Source organism: Leuciscus leuciscus (assembly GCF_965113295.1).
Source record: "Leuciscus leuciscus genome assembly, chromosome: 15".
NCBI classification, from domain to species: domain Eukaryota; kingdom Metazoa; phylum Chordata; class Actinopteri; order Cypriniformes; family Leuciscidae; genus Leuciscus; species Leuciscus leuciscus.
In genome coordinates this window covers 20525146-20540159 of record NC_138739.1, presented here as the reverse complement: position 1 = coordinate 20540159, position 15014 = coordinate 20525146, and the positions used below count along the sequence as shown (strand labels likewise).

Here is a 15014-nt window from a genome sequence, read left to right as displayed (position 1 = left end):
CTTAAGGTAAACTTGCACTAGCTACTGTTGGACTGAGACATAGTCACGGCCAAGCTTGTAGCCTATTTTGTAATTCAAAGGATATTCAAAAGATTTCAAGTCAGAAAGATTTCAAAATCACATCGATTTCGTAACTGCGCCACCTATTGGTCGAAAGTGATAGCCTACCATTTACCATCTTATAAGTTAGGCTACTGTATGATTTTTCAGCCATTTGCCCAAAATCCTCTAATTGCTGGTTGCAGTTGGTCTGTTGGCATGTCTTCTCGTCTGCTTTTCAAATCTTGCTTAAACAGTGTTACATAATGACAACAACAACAACAAAAAAAAAAAAAAAAAAAAAAAAAAACTTCAAAATCGGGATGCGGTTTCCAGGTCAACTTTGTTTTTTTAACAGTAACTTCGGGTCACGTGACACACACAAACATTAGGCTTGTTTGAGATGAGCAAAATCTGCGCAGAACCGATCACCGGTGATCAGCGCGAGATGCATGCCGGTTAGAAATGTGTCCGAGTGCGGACCGCCTGGCTCTGATGTCATGCTGACGTATGTCAAAAATCTCTCGCGAGCGCAAGGCGCACGTGTCGGATTTTGCAGTCGAGCGCAGTTGCTCTCCACCGACTGCGCTGATCAAAAGCACGATGGGAAACGACTTGCTGACGACACAGCTTAATGCTCATTGGTTTAAACAACTGTGATGTATTGTTCTCTTTTAAAATGTTTGATTTTAAAACTCTAATATCAGGTTTTATGTGTATATGTTATGTGTGAATATTCCCAAACTATCTGACAGTGCGATCTCTTTGGGTTATGCAATTAATTTTTTATAAAAAAAGAAAATAAATAAAAACACATATGTCTGTATTAAAGAAAAAAAATATTGATAAACATCAGTGATGCGCGGGTTGATCCGAAATGAGCGGGTGCCTGCGGTCACCCGCGGTTACCCGCAGTTACGAGTCATCCAAAAATATTTTTAATGATATTCGGGTCGCGGTCGGTCGGGTCGTTTGAAATAAAGATGCCAATTAAACCTTTGTAATTTATATAGTAGAGAGCATAAGCGGAGTGGAGCGGTGAGAATCTTCGCTCATCGCTCACGGAACTGTCCACCCCTCCGCTCCCCCGCTCAAAGCTACATCAGGCCGCTCCGCTCATTATCGCTCGATCAGCGCTCAACGCAGTTTGATCCGCGCTCCACTCAAATCGCCCCCCGCTCGCTCCAAAAAGGGGAAAAAAAATCTACATGTAGCCTATATCACTGTAGCTTAGACCACAGCCTTACCTCCTAAAGAACTAATGAGCAACAACAACATTTTTCAAATAGAAATGTTTTATTTCAAATGACAAATTAGGCCTATGTAAGAAGGAATATAGCCTACACCAAGTCCTGTAAAATTAAACGAATGAATGGGCCTAATAATATGAATAACAATTATATAAACAAAAATATAGCCTACATAAAAATTTTAAAAGTAAATTGACTATTAGGCCAGAATTTTGATAAGTTAACTTTTGTGCAACGCGCACGATTAAAATTTAAATGCGCTTATATCCATTGTACACACAAACTGCTGTAAAATAAAACGAATAAATGGGCCTAATAATATAAATAAAATTTATATAAACAAAAATATAAAATAAATATACATAAACGTTTTAAAAGTAGGCCTAGGCTAAATTAACTATTAGGACAACATTCTTATAACTGAACTTGTGCGCAGCGCGCAGGATTAAAATTTAAATGGGCTTGTATCAATTGTTTGCATTTTACGCTGTATTTAATTTAGGCTACACTTTAAGTTACCGTATTCAATTTGCTAACCTTTTGCTTTCTTCCCAGCGTGTTCACATATCACACTGCATGTTTTCGAGAGATGTGTCTTTTTAGATTCCAAAATTAATCTTTAGGCCTACTGACTGAAACGATGTCGTTTTCTTCTACCACATAATAGTTAGTTTTACACCTGTATGACTTCTTATTTTCCTTTTTGAAGTAGCCTACTTTTTGAACTCCATTATTGAGCCGAGTTTTGACTGAAAATAGAATCCATCTTGCAGTCATCAACAGTAGACTGAGTCAGGCTTGACTGAGCATGCTTCAGAATCTTGGTGTGCGCGGAGCGGGAAATAGGGCGACGCTCCATCCTTTTAAAAATGCCGCTCTGCGTTCTGTCCAAGATCCGCCCGCTTGCTCCCGCTCCACTCCGCTCACATGCAATTTTCTATGAAATACATAGGCCTACACTTTATTGGCTGAATAACTGGCGCGAAGATGACGCACGAGCTCAGTCTGCAGGTAGAGATGGAGGCGGCAAGAGAAAAGGTGAAGACTGGGGAGTGGAAGCTCCGCAAATACACAAACAGAAAGAGCAAAGTTGCCGAAATAATGAAAGATAATGACCAAAGTGCTGGCTTTGTCATGTGTATTTCTTGCTATGCATTTACTAGCCTACTTTTAAAAAATGCGGGTCAGGAAGCGGGTCGGGTAGGCTACAATATTTTCTTTCTTTTTTTTTTCGGTCCGAGTTGCGGGCGGGTTAGTTGAAAACGTCGGTCGGGTCCGGGTTGTTTATACATTGACCCGCGCATCACTGATAAACATGTATTTGGAATGGAATTAAATAACAAGTACTTTGGGTGTCTTGTTCATTTTATTTATTTTCATAAAGAAACATAACTTGAATTACATCCAGTTTATTAGCAACACTGTGCACGAACGTGAATCCCGCGATATCCATCTTTGATCTCACAGGTGTCAGATCCACTGCGAGAAGAGAGAACTGTCCGGCTTGCCTGCGCTTTTTTCACTCCTCTCCTCACTGCAGCCGCCTACTCTCGCATACATTTCAGGCGAGGCAAGGCGCATCTCAAACAAGCCTAGTGGTTCGACTTCGAGTGAGAGGCGCATTTAACGCTCATGGGACGCAAGGCAGATGCATTAGCTGTGACGGGTCAAGTGGTAAGCGCTTATAGCCGTGACGGGTCGCGGGACAGCCGCGTATAGCTTTGACGGGTCGCTGGACAGGCGAGTATAGCTGTGACGGGTCGCGGGACAGGCGAGTATAGCTGTGACGGGTCGCGGGACAGCCGCGTATAGCCGTGACGGGTCGCGGAACAGCCGCGTATAGAGATCGCTAAGACATGTGACCAAATGGGCGGCAACCGCTTCAGAACGCAAAGAATTATGGGTATGTTTGGCCAGGCTGGCATATCCATATGTCTATGGGCATAGCAGGCTAGTGTTCTGCCATGAAAATAATGAAAAATTAGCATGAAAAACAGAATTTAATCCTACAAAATGCAGCGGGCTAAACATTGTCAGAGCATACCGCCTAAAACTAAATCCTAATGCAAAAACGAGATATGACGAGAAAATAAAGGGAATCAAAGGACTGGATCCTTACGAGCAGAGCGATCGCGATCGAACAGTGGCAACATAAAAACATACTTTGTCATTTTGTTCAATTGTGCAAAGTGTTTACTATTTGTGTACACTCGCAATAAAACACAACATTGTGCTTTTGTGAAACTGTAATCTGTAAACTCTTGTCAAACTAAGGGTGACCAGATGAGATTGGTTGTTGTTGTTGTTGTTTGGGGAGGTTTTGGGGTAGTCCTACTAGAGACTACATAGCCTATAATAAAATTATTTTTCAAACCTGAACCAAACATATTTTTATTCAAAGATCAACAGTCTGTCATTAATCTTTAGTCTGCCACAAAAAACGATAACATTAAAATCATGAACTCAAATTTCATTGTAAAAAAAAAAAGAAAAGAAAAAAAGACTGTTGTAACAGTGCGTAAATCAGACATTTCAGGCTATATAGCCTTACACTAATAAGCCTTATGCCAAAATTATTATTATGACGAAATTGTCGGTCATTAAATAAGAAAACTAAATAATTGTGTAGATGATTTGCTTTGTGTAACCCAACATCAGACATTAGGCCGAAGAATTTTTTTGCACACAGTGCCGCGACCAATCAATCACTCCTTTATGAGTGGCTGCCTGCACATTCACTGAACTCGCGGCTGCGGCAACTCTCGCTCGCTTATCAATGCATTTAAATTCGCGCCTACAGTCTCTTTGTAGAACTTCAAAAAAAAAAGAAAAAAAAAAAAGATGCTTCAGCCAATGAGCAGCCGACGGGGGCTGCCTGCAGGACGACTCAACCTCCACGGACAGTTTTTAAAGTTTTATCAGACAATAACTAGGCTACTCAAGAATTTGCTTTAGTGTAATTTTCGGGACAATTAGGGCCGGATTCGGGTTTCGGGACAACAGCTTCGATTTCGGGACTGTCCCGAATTTTTCTGGACGTCTGGTCACCCTAACTGTAACCTACAACTGTCACCCAACCAAAATCTCTCTCTCTCTCTCTCTCTCTCTCAAACACACACACACACTGTTTAAAAGCAAAAAATATTTATCCAACTTCATTTAAAAACAGTCTGTCAATGCCATCTTTTGGACATTCATCATTGCGTTGGTTTTAATTTCTTGTCCTTAAACAGAGCTCTAATCTTTTTTTTTGTTTTGTTTTTTTGTTACACTTAGATTAAAAAAGAAAATCAAATGTACACTGCGTTCTTCCCTCCATGCAATGAAGTTTGGCGCCTTATGTTTGTGCCGCGGATTCCCAAAATGCTTTGCGTTCACCACTGGGAATACGTCATGATGACGTCATATTAGCAAGCCGCCAAGCGGGAAGGAAGTTGACCGGAAGTTGAAGCCGGCCGCGTGCCACCATCTTGTAGCAGAACTTCACCTGCTGTTAGCATCCCATTGACTCCCATTCATTTTGGCGTCACTTTGACAGCGAATAACTTTACATCTGAGGCGTTTAAAGACTCCATTTGTCCATTATTTATTTCTAAAGAAACACGACAATGTATAAAATGCTCCATTACCTTGTAGCTTACGTTATGGCCCCGTAAAAACAGTTTTTGTAAAAGTAGGCTAACGATTGCGTCATAACCACACGACTCTCTGTCGCACAGTAGAGAGATTACCGTATTGACGGGAGGAGAAGCTCGCGGGCAATCGGGGAGACGTGGAGGCAAAATGACAAAATAATTAATCAGAATACCTAGCAAAAGTTTCTCCTGCTCCTAGCTCGTGGATACCTCCTACTCACGATCTCCGTCTCTGCAAGTTTCGGAAGGGAATGATTCAGATTGCTCATGCCACAGCCACTAGAAGACAGACGGGTTGCTCACGTCACATCTACGTCGTCAAGCTCAGTTTGAGTCTGCGCGTCAGGAACGGAAGTCCTAAAAAATCGCTGAAAATGGGCTTCACTTGCCTCAATTGAGTTCCAATGAGATGACTCTGTCCATTTCTTATACTGTCTATGGCAAGCCGTCGAGTGACAGGCACATATAGCGGTGGCAGGTCGAGTGACAGGCGCATATAGCGGTGGCAGGTCGAGTGACAGGCGCCGGTGGCAGCTGCCCCTGCCACGGAAAGATTTTACTCCCTCTCCTGAAATTGGTCCTCCAATATCACTGACATAAGCCCCTCTTTCAACGTGTGGCCTTCAAAAGTTTGTTCGAATCATTTCTGGCTGCATCATCTGCTAATCTACAAGCCGACTGTAAATTCGAATTTGCATCACTCTTACACAAATAAAGTCCCCAAATAACTGTAGGCTAATTAAAGTTAAACTTACTTAGCCTACAGTGCGACAATCTTGCTCACCAAGAAGAGAATAATCCAGAAGTCTTTGAAGCACTTTTAATGTCTGATCGCTGTTGAGAAAAGAAACCTATAATGTAAAATGCGTTTTCTTTTCTTTTTGAAGACATCTAAGGGAAAGAGAGATTCTGCACCATCAACTAGGCTACTTCACGTCTGCAATACTTCTTTTCTCGATTAACATGTTGACTGGGCGTTTTGACATCCTCCGTTTAAATTCCTTAGGTTGAAAAAAGAAAAAGTAATAAAGAGTCTATGTCTGGTAGACATGGAAACGGCGCCGTCTAGAGACACGTCATATTACAGTAAGTCCACTGTTCATATTTATTATTAGCCTGAAGTCTTCAGCAACATGAATAGTATTTCAACATTTCTTTTCTCTTATTTTTTTTAACTCTTTCAGCTTCGTTTCTACAAACCGTTTTTCGTAGTATTTTACTGCATCCTATTGCACTGTATACATTCATTTCTTTATTCTTTAAATATATTTTATATAAATTTGTATTCTTATTTCTATTTCCTATTTTATTTTTTATTTAATTTAATTCACTTTCATAAAGCAATTTGAATAACCAAATTGTATGAAATGTGGTATATAAATATTGTCTTGCCTATTTTTCATTTAATTCTTGGTAATCAGAGGGGGAAATTGGATTTAACGCTTAATTCTTATTGTTATTTACCAGAAATTGGATTTAACGCTTAAACCAAGTACTGGTAAATAATAATAATAAAAAAGTACAAATGTAGATAAAAGTAAATAAATATAGTTTCTGTAGCAATGAATCTTTCACAAAATGCATGTAATGCCATTTTAACATTTTGTGTAAAGCGGTTAATGGAAACACAGTCAGGAAACAATAAGATTTTACGACTTCTCAGTTTTTTGCTTTCTGGGCTCTCTTTTCCCCAATAAGGTAAAGATCGTATATGCTACTTATAGAAATAAAACTATAATTTAAACAGAACATAAATGATTTCAAACATGGAAGGAGATCAAAGACTTGAAAATAAAAGCACAAACCTGAACAGAAATCACAAAATTCAAACCAAAAGATCCCCAAAACCATCACAGCACCTCAACACGCTGATAAAAGTCTGTCTTAACGAGTATAGAAAATCACTAACCTCAACTGAATCGGTTAATGACAGTGATAGATAAATTAAAACTTTATATTCTTTAAATTTATAACAGTTTATTGTTAATACTTTTTAATAAACAATGAACAGTTCTCGTATTTACTGTCAATTCAATTTATTCTCAAATATTATCCATCTCATCTGAAACAATAGCTTTCATAAAATATGTAAAAAAATTAATAAAAAATGAACACAATGACCAGTTATAACTTACCTCAGGAATTAACTACGTGCATTAACTTAACTTACAACTAAGAACAATCAAGGAGGATTGCAGAATAAATGAACATTATGTAAACTGGAGGGAGTGTCAGCTGACCAATCTAAAGGATTTATGAGATAGTGGATAACTTGTAGAAGGAAAACACAGGTGCAATAAAATGAATTTTATTAAGAAAAAGATAGACACAAGTAACTAACAGAACTAAATGAAAACCATGAGTGGATAATGAAATAAAGTGCATTAGATTCATAGAATGTAAGTGATTAAGTTGTTGCTATGACAGAGTTATCTGATGAAAAGAAAAACTGATGAAGAGGAAGAACCTTATTCTGCTTCAAACAAATAAACAAGATTATTTGTTATTAACTGAATCAGCGATACAACATCTAAATGTAAGTTTGTAAAAATAATCACATACTAATAATATAGGCTCCACTAATGCCAATGTCTCTAGAAAGAGGTTGTATGAGGTTGAGGTTATGCAGGTTGATGTTGAAAAGGACAGTAAGGCATAAAGAAATCATGTAGCTCACAACAATTTAACGTTCAATATCACAATGACAATGACAGTTATGATTAGCAATATTTCAATTGCTTCAATATGAATGAGTTTAATTCCAATAACATCATGATTGTAAGCCTTATAATAAAGACTTCTTTATTTTTGCTTCATCTCAGCTCTGACCAAGATCTTCTCAATCCATTTCACCTGTAAATAAAATAAAATTATAATTTGCAATCGTACTAAACCAACAATAATCATTCAATATCACTTATGTGTACATGTATATTTCTAATAATGCTGTTTACCAGTGGTGTAGTCTAGTTTTTTGTAGTGAGTATACTCTAATACCCCCCCCCCGCACGCCGCATACTCACCCATCCCAGAGCGTCACCCCATAAGCACCACCACACTCACTAATATGCATACTATGCATCGACATGTAATTGAGAGCATTATGAAATACTAAGTGTTATCAACATGTTAATTTATTATAAGCAACACAAGACTTTAACAGCCAATGACATTTACCGCTGGGGAGGCTGGACTGATTTTCTACTGTTTAGTGTTAATCACCATCTAACTCAGTCAGTTAAGAGCTACCTTTAGCCTTAGATGTTAAATGAATAATGGTCCCTGAAGCACAGGTTTTATCAGCGGACAATTTTCACCCAAAAATTTTTTTTTCAACATTATAGGCACAAATACAAATTTACTTTTAGAAATGGTGTTTTTGAAAAAAAAAAAAAGTGTTATTTTAAAATACATTTTACTGTGCAATTTCTTTCTAATTAATTTGAGTTAGACCGAACTTTTATTTTGGTGGGTTGTAGACATTTGAGTTTCTGTGTGTTTTAATAAACTAATATTATTATTATTATTATTATTATTAGGCCTGAAGTATACTCTACTGTGCAATAGTAATATATTTCTGTTAATTAATTTCTTCAAGTTATACCGATCTTTTATTTTGACAGGTTGTCGTAAAGACATAACAGTTTCTGTGTGTATATGAAACGAATGAATGACGATAGTTTTATCAAATGAAATGGTGAAATTCTCGTCAAGTGACTCTCATAGCAGCTCTGCGATGAAGTGCACATGTGTAGCTGTAGCCTACATCATTCATGTCTCAATCGCTGAAAACACCACGAGCGTGAGTATGGGGGTATTTTTGGTGCAAAACTACTGAACGCCTGTGACAGTGGAATTTGTAGTTGTAGAGAATAGCCACACATGTGTATCAGTAAATTTGAAGTCACAGAGAGAAATGTTTTAAGAGTTGCAAACTTGTAGACTTTTTTTTATCTTCCACAAACACAACACAACAGTTACACCTTCTCAAATTCTTCATTGCAGGTGCACAAATCCTATTCTACAAATCACAAATTAAGAAACTCATACGCTCACATTTTTGCTACAGTTGCTGCAGTGAATATGGTGCAAAACGCATTTACACCCCGCATCAAGAAATGTGAAGTCACGGAGAAATTTTGCTCATCTGCAAATCAGTATGTGAATTCATCCAATGAGAGTTGCACACTTGTAGAATATTTTCTCACAAATGTCTTGTATATTTTTCTAGCACAAACACAAGTACATAACTACAGCTGCTTGAATCTGCTGCGACGAATCTCAAACACTGTTTTTCGCTTTCAAGTGACAAGTTTCGCGCGCTCTCCCTTTTGCACCAAGTGCACCGTGAAATGTGGGGCAAAAATGAGTTGTGCATCTGTAGAGGCAGTGGGCGGAGCCTACATGAATATTCATGAGTTTCCCGGGCATGCGCGTGGAACTGCTCATTCTAGTTCACGCTCCTCGTTTCTCAGCAGGTTTAATGGATTATTTCAAAAAAGGTAAATATAGTTTCAGCGCGAACTTAAACTACAATTGTGTATCGTTTTGTTAAACTCATAATGTTTTTATTAATTCGTCACTAACTGAATGATTGCTGGCATTCACTTCGTGTAGGCCTATATACAGTAGCTACAGCAAACTTCAACTCGCCGTATAAATTGCACATTGCGAAGCTTTAAAACTGTGGCTTTTACTAATTATTATCATTTGTTGATTGCAATAAATTAAATAAACCTTCACAGATGTATCTGTGGGCTAACACTTTTTAAAATATATATAATATATCCTGGTGTGATTGTTCTTAAATTCTTGTTCGTTTAAATAAGCCAAATCATTTAAGACCAAACTCAAGCATGAATGTGTTGCTTTAATACATACGTACAATTTGGATTAAACAAAATTGTATGGACAAAAGTGGATAAATTACATTTGATACAACTAGGTTACTGTAAATGAGAAACAAAAAACACTTAACATTATTTTACGGAATATAATAAGCCACCAATTTGATGTTCTAAAAAAAAAAATGTACAAACATACTGGCAAAATAATGTAACAATATTATTTTTAATGTTTTGATTGCAAGGTGTGCTTGTGCTGGTTTTGATTTAATAATATATACACTGTTCAAAAGTTTGGTATTAGTAAGGTTCTAAGGTAAGGTACCTCTAAGGTACCAAGACTACATTTATCTGAAAAACAGTAATATTGTGAAATATTTTTATCAACTGTTTTCTATTTTAATGTTTTAAAAAATATATTGTGATGGCAGAGCTCATTTTACTCTAGATTTCAGTGTCACATGACCCTTCAGAAATCATTCTAGTACTGAATTGCTGCTCAAGAAACATTTCTGATTATTATCACAGTTGAAAATGGTTGTGCTGCTTAATGAAGTGTGGAAATTGACCTTGCCTGCTATAAAAGTATAACATTTCTTAAATCATAGTGATTCCAAACTTTTGTCATGCAAATCTTAAATACCAGAATGTCATGTTTTAACATTGATCCAACAAAGTTTAAAGGTTTAATTTTCAAGAGTTCAAGTCAGAAGTAGATCATGCATTTGTATCAATGGTCATCATTGTGTATCATCCAGGCACACAGAGCAACACATAAGGTCAAAGAAAGAACATGACAAAGAGAAACATCAGTATAGGGTGCAAAATGTTTATTTGGACATGGATATGGTTGTGCTCATGGATATTTCCCAGAGATTATTGCCAGAGATGACACAGTTGTAAAGCTTCATAAGGTAAGGTATCAGAAGAGCTTAGCAATAAATAAATTAAATGGTAATGGTTCATGTATTTAGGAATATTCTGCTCTTCTGTTGGAAATAAGTGTTGCTGTAATCATTCAGGTGTTCTGGAATTTTTGGTTTTACGGTAAAAGTGGAACGTTATTTAATTTGTATTTTTTTTATTGCAGTGACATTCAACAAATGATAACAAAAGACAGTTTAAAGCATTGCAATGTACAGAGGAAAACAACGAAATGAACGAGTTGAAGTTTGCTGTGCTTTATAAACTAGGCCTACACGAAGTGAATGCCAGCAATCATTCAGTTAGTGACGAATTAATAAAAACATTATGAATTTAACAAAACGATACACAATTGTAGTTTAAGTTCGCGCTGAAACTATATTTACCTTTTTTTAAATAATCCATTAAACCTGCTGAGAAACGAGGAGCGTGAACTAGAATGAGCAGTTCCACGCGCATGCCCGGGAAACTCATGAATATTCATGTAGGCTCCGCCCACTGCCTCTACAGATGCACAACTCACTTTTGCCCCACATTTCACGGTGCACTTGGTGCAAAAGGGAGAGCGCGCGAAACTTGTCACTTGAAAGCGAAAAACAGTGTTTGAGATTCGTCGCAGCAGATTCAAGCAGCTGTAGTTATGTACTTGTGTTTGTGCTAGAAAAATATACAAGACATTTGTGAGAAAATATTCTACAAGTGTGCAACTCTCATTGGATGAATTCACATACTGATTTGCAGATGAGCAAAATTTCTCCGTGACTTCACATTTCTTGATGCGGGGTGTAAATGCGTTTTGCACCATATTCACTGCAGCAACTGTAGCAAAAATGTGAGCGTATGAGTTTCTTAATTTGTGATTTGTAGAATAGGATTTGTGCACCTGCAATGAAGAATTTGAGAAGGTGTAACTGTTGTGTTGTGTTTGTGGAAGATAAAAAAAAGTCTACAAGTTTGCAACTCTTAAAACATTTCTCTCTGTGACTTCAAATTTACTGATACACATGTGTGGCTATTCTCTACAACTACAAATTTCACTGTCACAGGCGTTCAGTAGTTTTGCACCAAAAATACCTCCATACGTGAGTCACCCGTGCTTCTGTGTGTGTGTGTGTGTGTGTGTAGTGGAGCACACATTGAGCGCTCATTCCCAGAGACGCGTAGAACAATTGCAGTCTCTTTTAGCTTTAATATTCATAGACACTAGTCCATATCGATATTGATTCATTGTACAGCCCTACTTTTGATTTATTCATTCAAAAATTGCCAAAATCCGTGACGTTCTGCCCTATAGCAAGTTCCATTTGTGACTGGATTCCGCGATTCGATCCGTCGCTTCGCAAACACAGACGGGGTGAATTTATGAATGAAAGTGAAAGTTCTGACACAAAACGAAGTTGTTACGTATCCTCACGCTTTTTTAAGTGGGTATACGCAAATCCTTGGCCTTTTCTAGTGGGTATACGGCGTATACCTGCGTATCACGTAGACTACACCACTGCTGTTTACATTACTAGTCATTTTAAATAGTAATACATTAGAGCTAGTATGATAAACATTTGTCGAGGCAGTGTGGTTTGAAGCAGTTTAAATTTGCTATTAAATTCATGCATTTCTGTATAATCACTTTGAATTCATAAGATATATGTTTTAAATGTTCTCACCAAATCTCACCAAAATCCCTGTTCATTTTAAAGATATAAAACTGATATTGTCAGTTGAGAACAGAGTTTTTATTTAAATATAGAATGTCAATTTTAGATTAAGTTGTATAGACATCAGATCCTCACACATATCTTAGAGTTTATAAAGTAAAGAAAGCCTAAAGTAATGTGACGTGATGCTTGTGAAAGTAGAAACACACAAGAGACAGAGACATTGATCATGTGAGGCTGGACGGCTGTGAGCTGAATAAAGCTATTGTTAAACAAACTTGTTTGTTCCTTAGTTTTTTCTCCAGAAACCACTAAAGTACAAACCCCGCCCCCCAGCTGATTCTAGAGATTTCATAGTTTATGTCAAGCCCAGTCACCTTAATTTATACAGCGCTTTTTACAATACAGATTTTTACAAAGCTTTACAGTGATAACAGGAAATTAATGGAACAGATTTTTTGTCTGTACAGCAGCTCTAGAGGAAAGTCATTCTCCAGTTTAAGTACAAGGTTGATTCATTTCTCTTGTAAAAATCATTACACTGTAAAAGATTTTGGGTGCAGCACTTGTGCTTGTGCAAAAGAAACCGGATTCTCTTTTGATTCCATTATATTGTGATCACTTTCGGCTGGTTCGCTTTCTGGTTCACTTAAGTGAACTGGGTTTGGTTCTTTTAAAACAAACTATATGTGACAACACCCTGAATATTCATCTAGCCTGCATAATACAGATTTTTTTGTCGTTTTCATGGATCAGAGTGGATGAGGATAATTTTTACTGATTGCCTACACAATGATGAAACAAATCTACTAACCCCTATCCTACCCTAAATCCTAAACTTAACCTAGAAGTTTGTAGCACATCATGGTAGAGAGCATTACAGTTTTTCACAATCAGATCCATCCTTGATTTTTCTGAAGTCTGAACTGTCTTGTCAGGTGACTGTGATTGACCAATGATTTTGAATTAGCTTGTGCTTCACTGGTTTTCAATTCATTTAAATTTTGCACTCATTGTTTCAATAAAACTTAATTATAATTTCCTTGCACAAATATTTAAAGACTGTCAGAGATAAATGAAAGTATCTTTATCATCACAGTGATGTTTACTCACCTCAGTGTACAGTTTGAGTCTCGTATCACGTCTCTGAGCTGCTTTGAGTCTCCTATGTTATTGTCACTCAGATCAAGCTCTTTTAAAAACTGCAGTGCTTTTGAGTTTGTCAAAGACTGAATTAAAGCAGAAACATCTGTAATGCCACAGTCACTTAGGCTAGAAAGAGACAAACAGACAGAGATCATCTTACTTTCACCAGATCACAAAACACATGACTAAGGTGAATATGTTTCACTTTAAACAGTCTTTTCAGGAGAGACTGAGTATAAAGTTTCTTGGTTTAAACGGTTGAAGTGTTTGTTACAGTTTTTACAATCACTTTGTTATTATTTTCAGAACCTTGATGTCATTTTTCACAACTCTAGACACAAAACTCACAACCAATGATCAAAATGCACATTTTTCAAAACTCTAACCCTTTTCTCAATTGCTTGGATACAATACACATAAAACTTAGATCATTTGTTCATTCAACAAAAATCACCTGTTCAATATGACACAACTTAACATCAAAGTACTACTATTTTAAAAGGCAATTCACACATTACATTTCAAATGAGTGTCTATTCATTTCCTTACAATGATCTAGGCTAACTATCAATTGATACAACTGCTCAAAATGATAAGTAACTGTTGCATTACTCTTAATGCATAGTTGTATGGAAACAGACAAACAATCTTCCATGTTTACAGTAAATCATGAAAGTTTCAAGATAACGAGATTCATTGTCACCAATTAGCGTGGAGCATGAACCAATTGGACTACAATATCCATGGATGTAGCCTAATATTTTATCATAATGCTTCATCAGACACGGTGTCTATGGTCCCAAATACTGTACCACAAATCCACAACACAGAGTTGATGACAACGTAGAAGTACAGTAATCACTCCTGTTTTGTTTCTTACAGTACAAGCAAGCAAGTTGAGGAACACTGCATTTGATGTTTTACAGTACTGTCTTTTCTTTTCCATTTCATAGCTAATTATTTTTGCTTTGATTCAAATAAACCTATGTTGTGATTGTACTGTAGTGTTTTGCATCAATATATTACAAACTTTGTTCAATGATTCCACTGTCTGTAGTATTCTCTCTACTACTGCAGTACTTTTACAGAGATGTATTTACTGTACATGTAGTACCATAATGAAACCTGTATCACCTATTTTGTTCTACAATATTTAATGATTGTACGAACAATGACACAGTGAAACTATCGGTTGCTTGTGTGTGTGGGTGATCTATAGTTATGTTTCAATGGTATTTCACAGTAAATTTGTTTTTTGAACCAATGATTGTGCAAGTGCAAGATTTCTTTAAAGATGTGAATGCACAATGCAATGTTTTGAACATTAGACAGCCTGTTTTACAAGTGATAACCGTTTTGAGTTTTGTATCTACAGTTCTGAAAAATGACATCAAGGTTCTGAAAATAGTAGCAAAGTGATTGTAAAAAACTATAAAGAGATCCTCCACACAAGGTTACAGTTGGTTTATAGATATGATGGTTTATTGTTTGAAATGTTTAAAATATTATTTTTCCTCACAA

General features: G+C 36.8%; 2 protein-coding genes and 1 long non-coding RNA gene across 3 annotated transcripts in view; 1 reads left to right on the top strand and 2 right to left on the bottom strand.

The window, feature by feature from the left end:
* The window catches only part of LOC309475587 (uncharacterized protein), a 454091-nt gene that overhangs the window by 289490 nt on the left and 149587 nt on the right, over positions 1-15014 (bottom strand). The gene's annotated exons all lie outside the window — the stretch shown is intronic.
* Positions 5692-15014, top strand: part of LOC309475692 — a 115356-nt gene continuing 106033 nt past the window's right edge. The window contains exon 1 of the long non-coding RNA XR_014197772.1: positions 5692-7198. This is a non-coding gene — a long non-coding RNA (uncharacterized lncRNA). The remainder of the gene's footprint in view (positions 7199-15014) is intronic.
* The window catches only part of LOC309475585 (uncharacterized protein), a 518877-nt gene continuing 511079 nt past the window's right edge, over positions 7217-15014 (bottom strand). Inside the window, exons 101-102 of the mRNA XM_082138403.1 lie at positions 13461-13619; positions 7217-7777 (exon numbers count right to left, since the gene is read on the bottom strand). Of these exons, the coding sequence (XP_081994529.1) occupies positions 7774-7777; positions 13461-13619 (163 nt within the window). The 3' untranslated portion in view covers positions 7217-7773. The remainder of the gene's footprint in view (positions 7778-13460; positions 13620-15014) is intronic.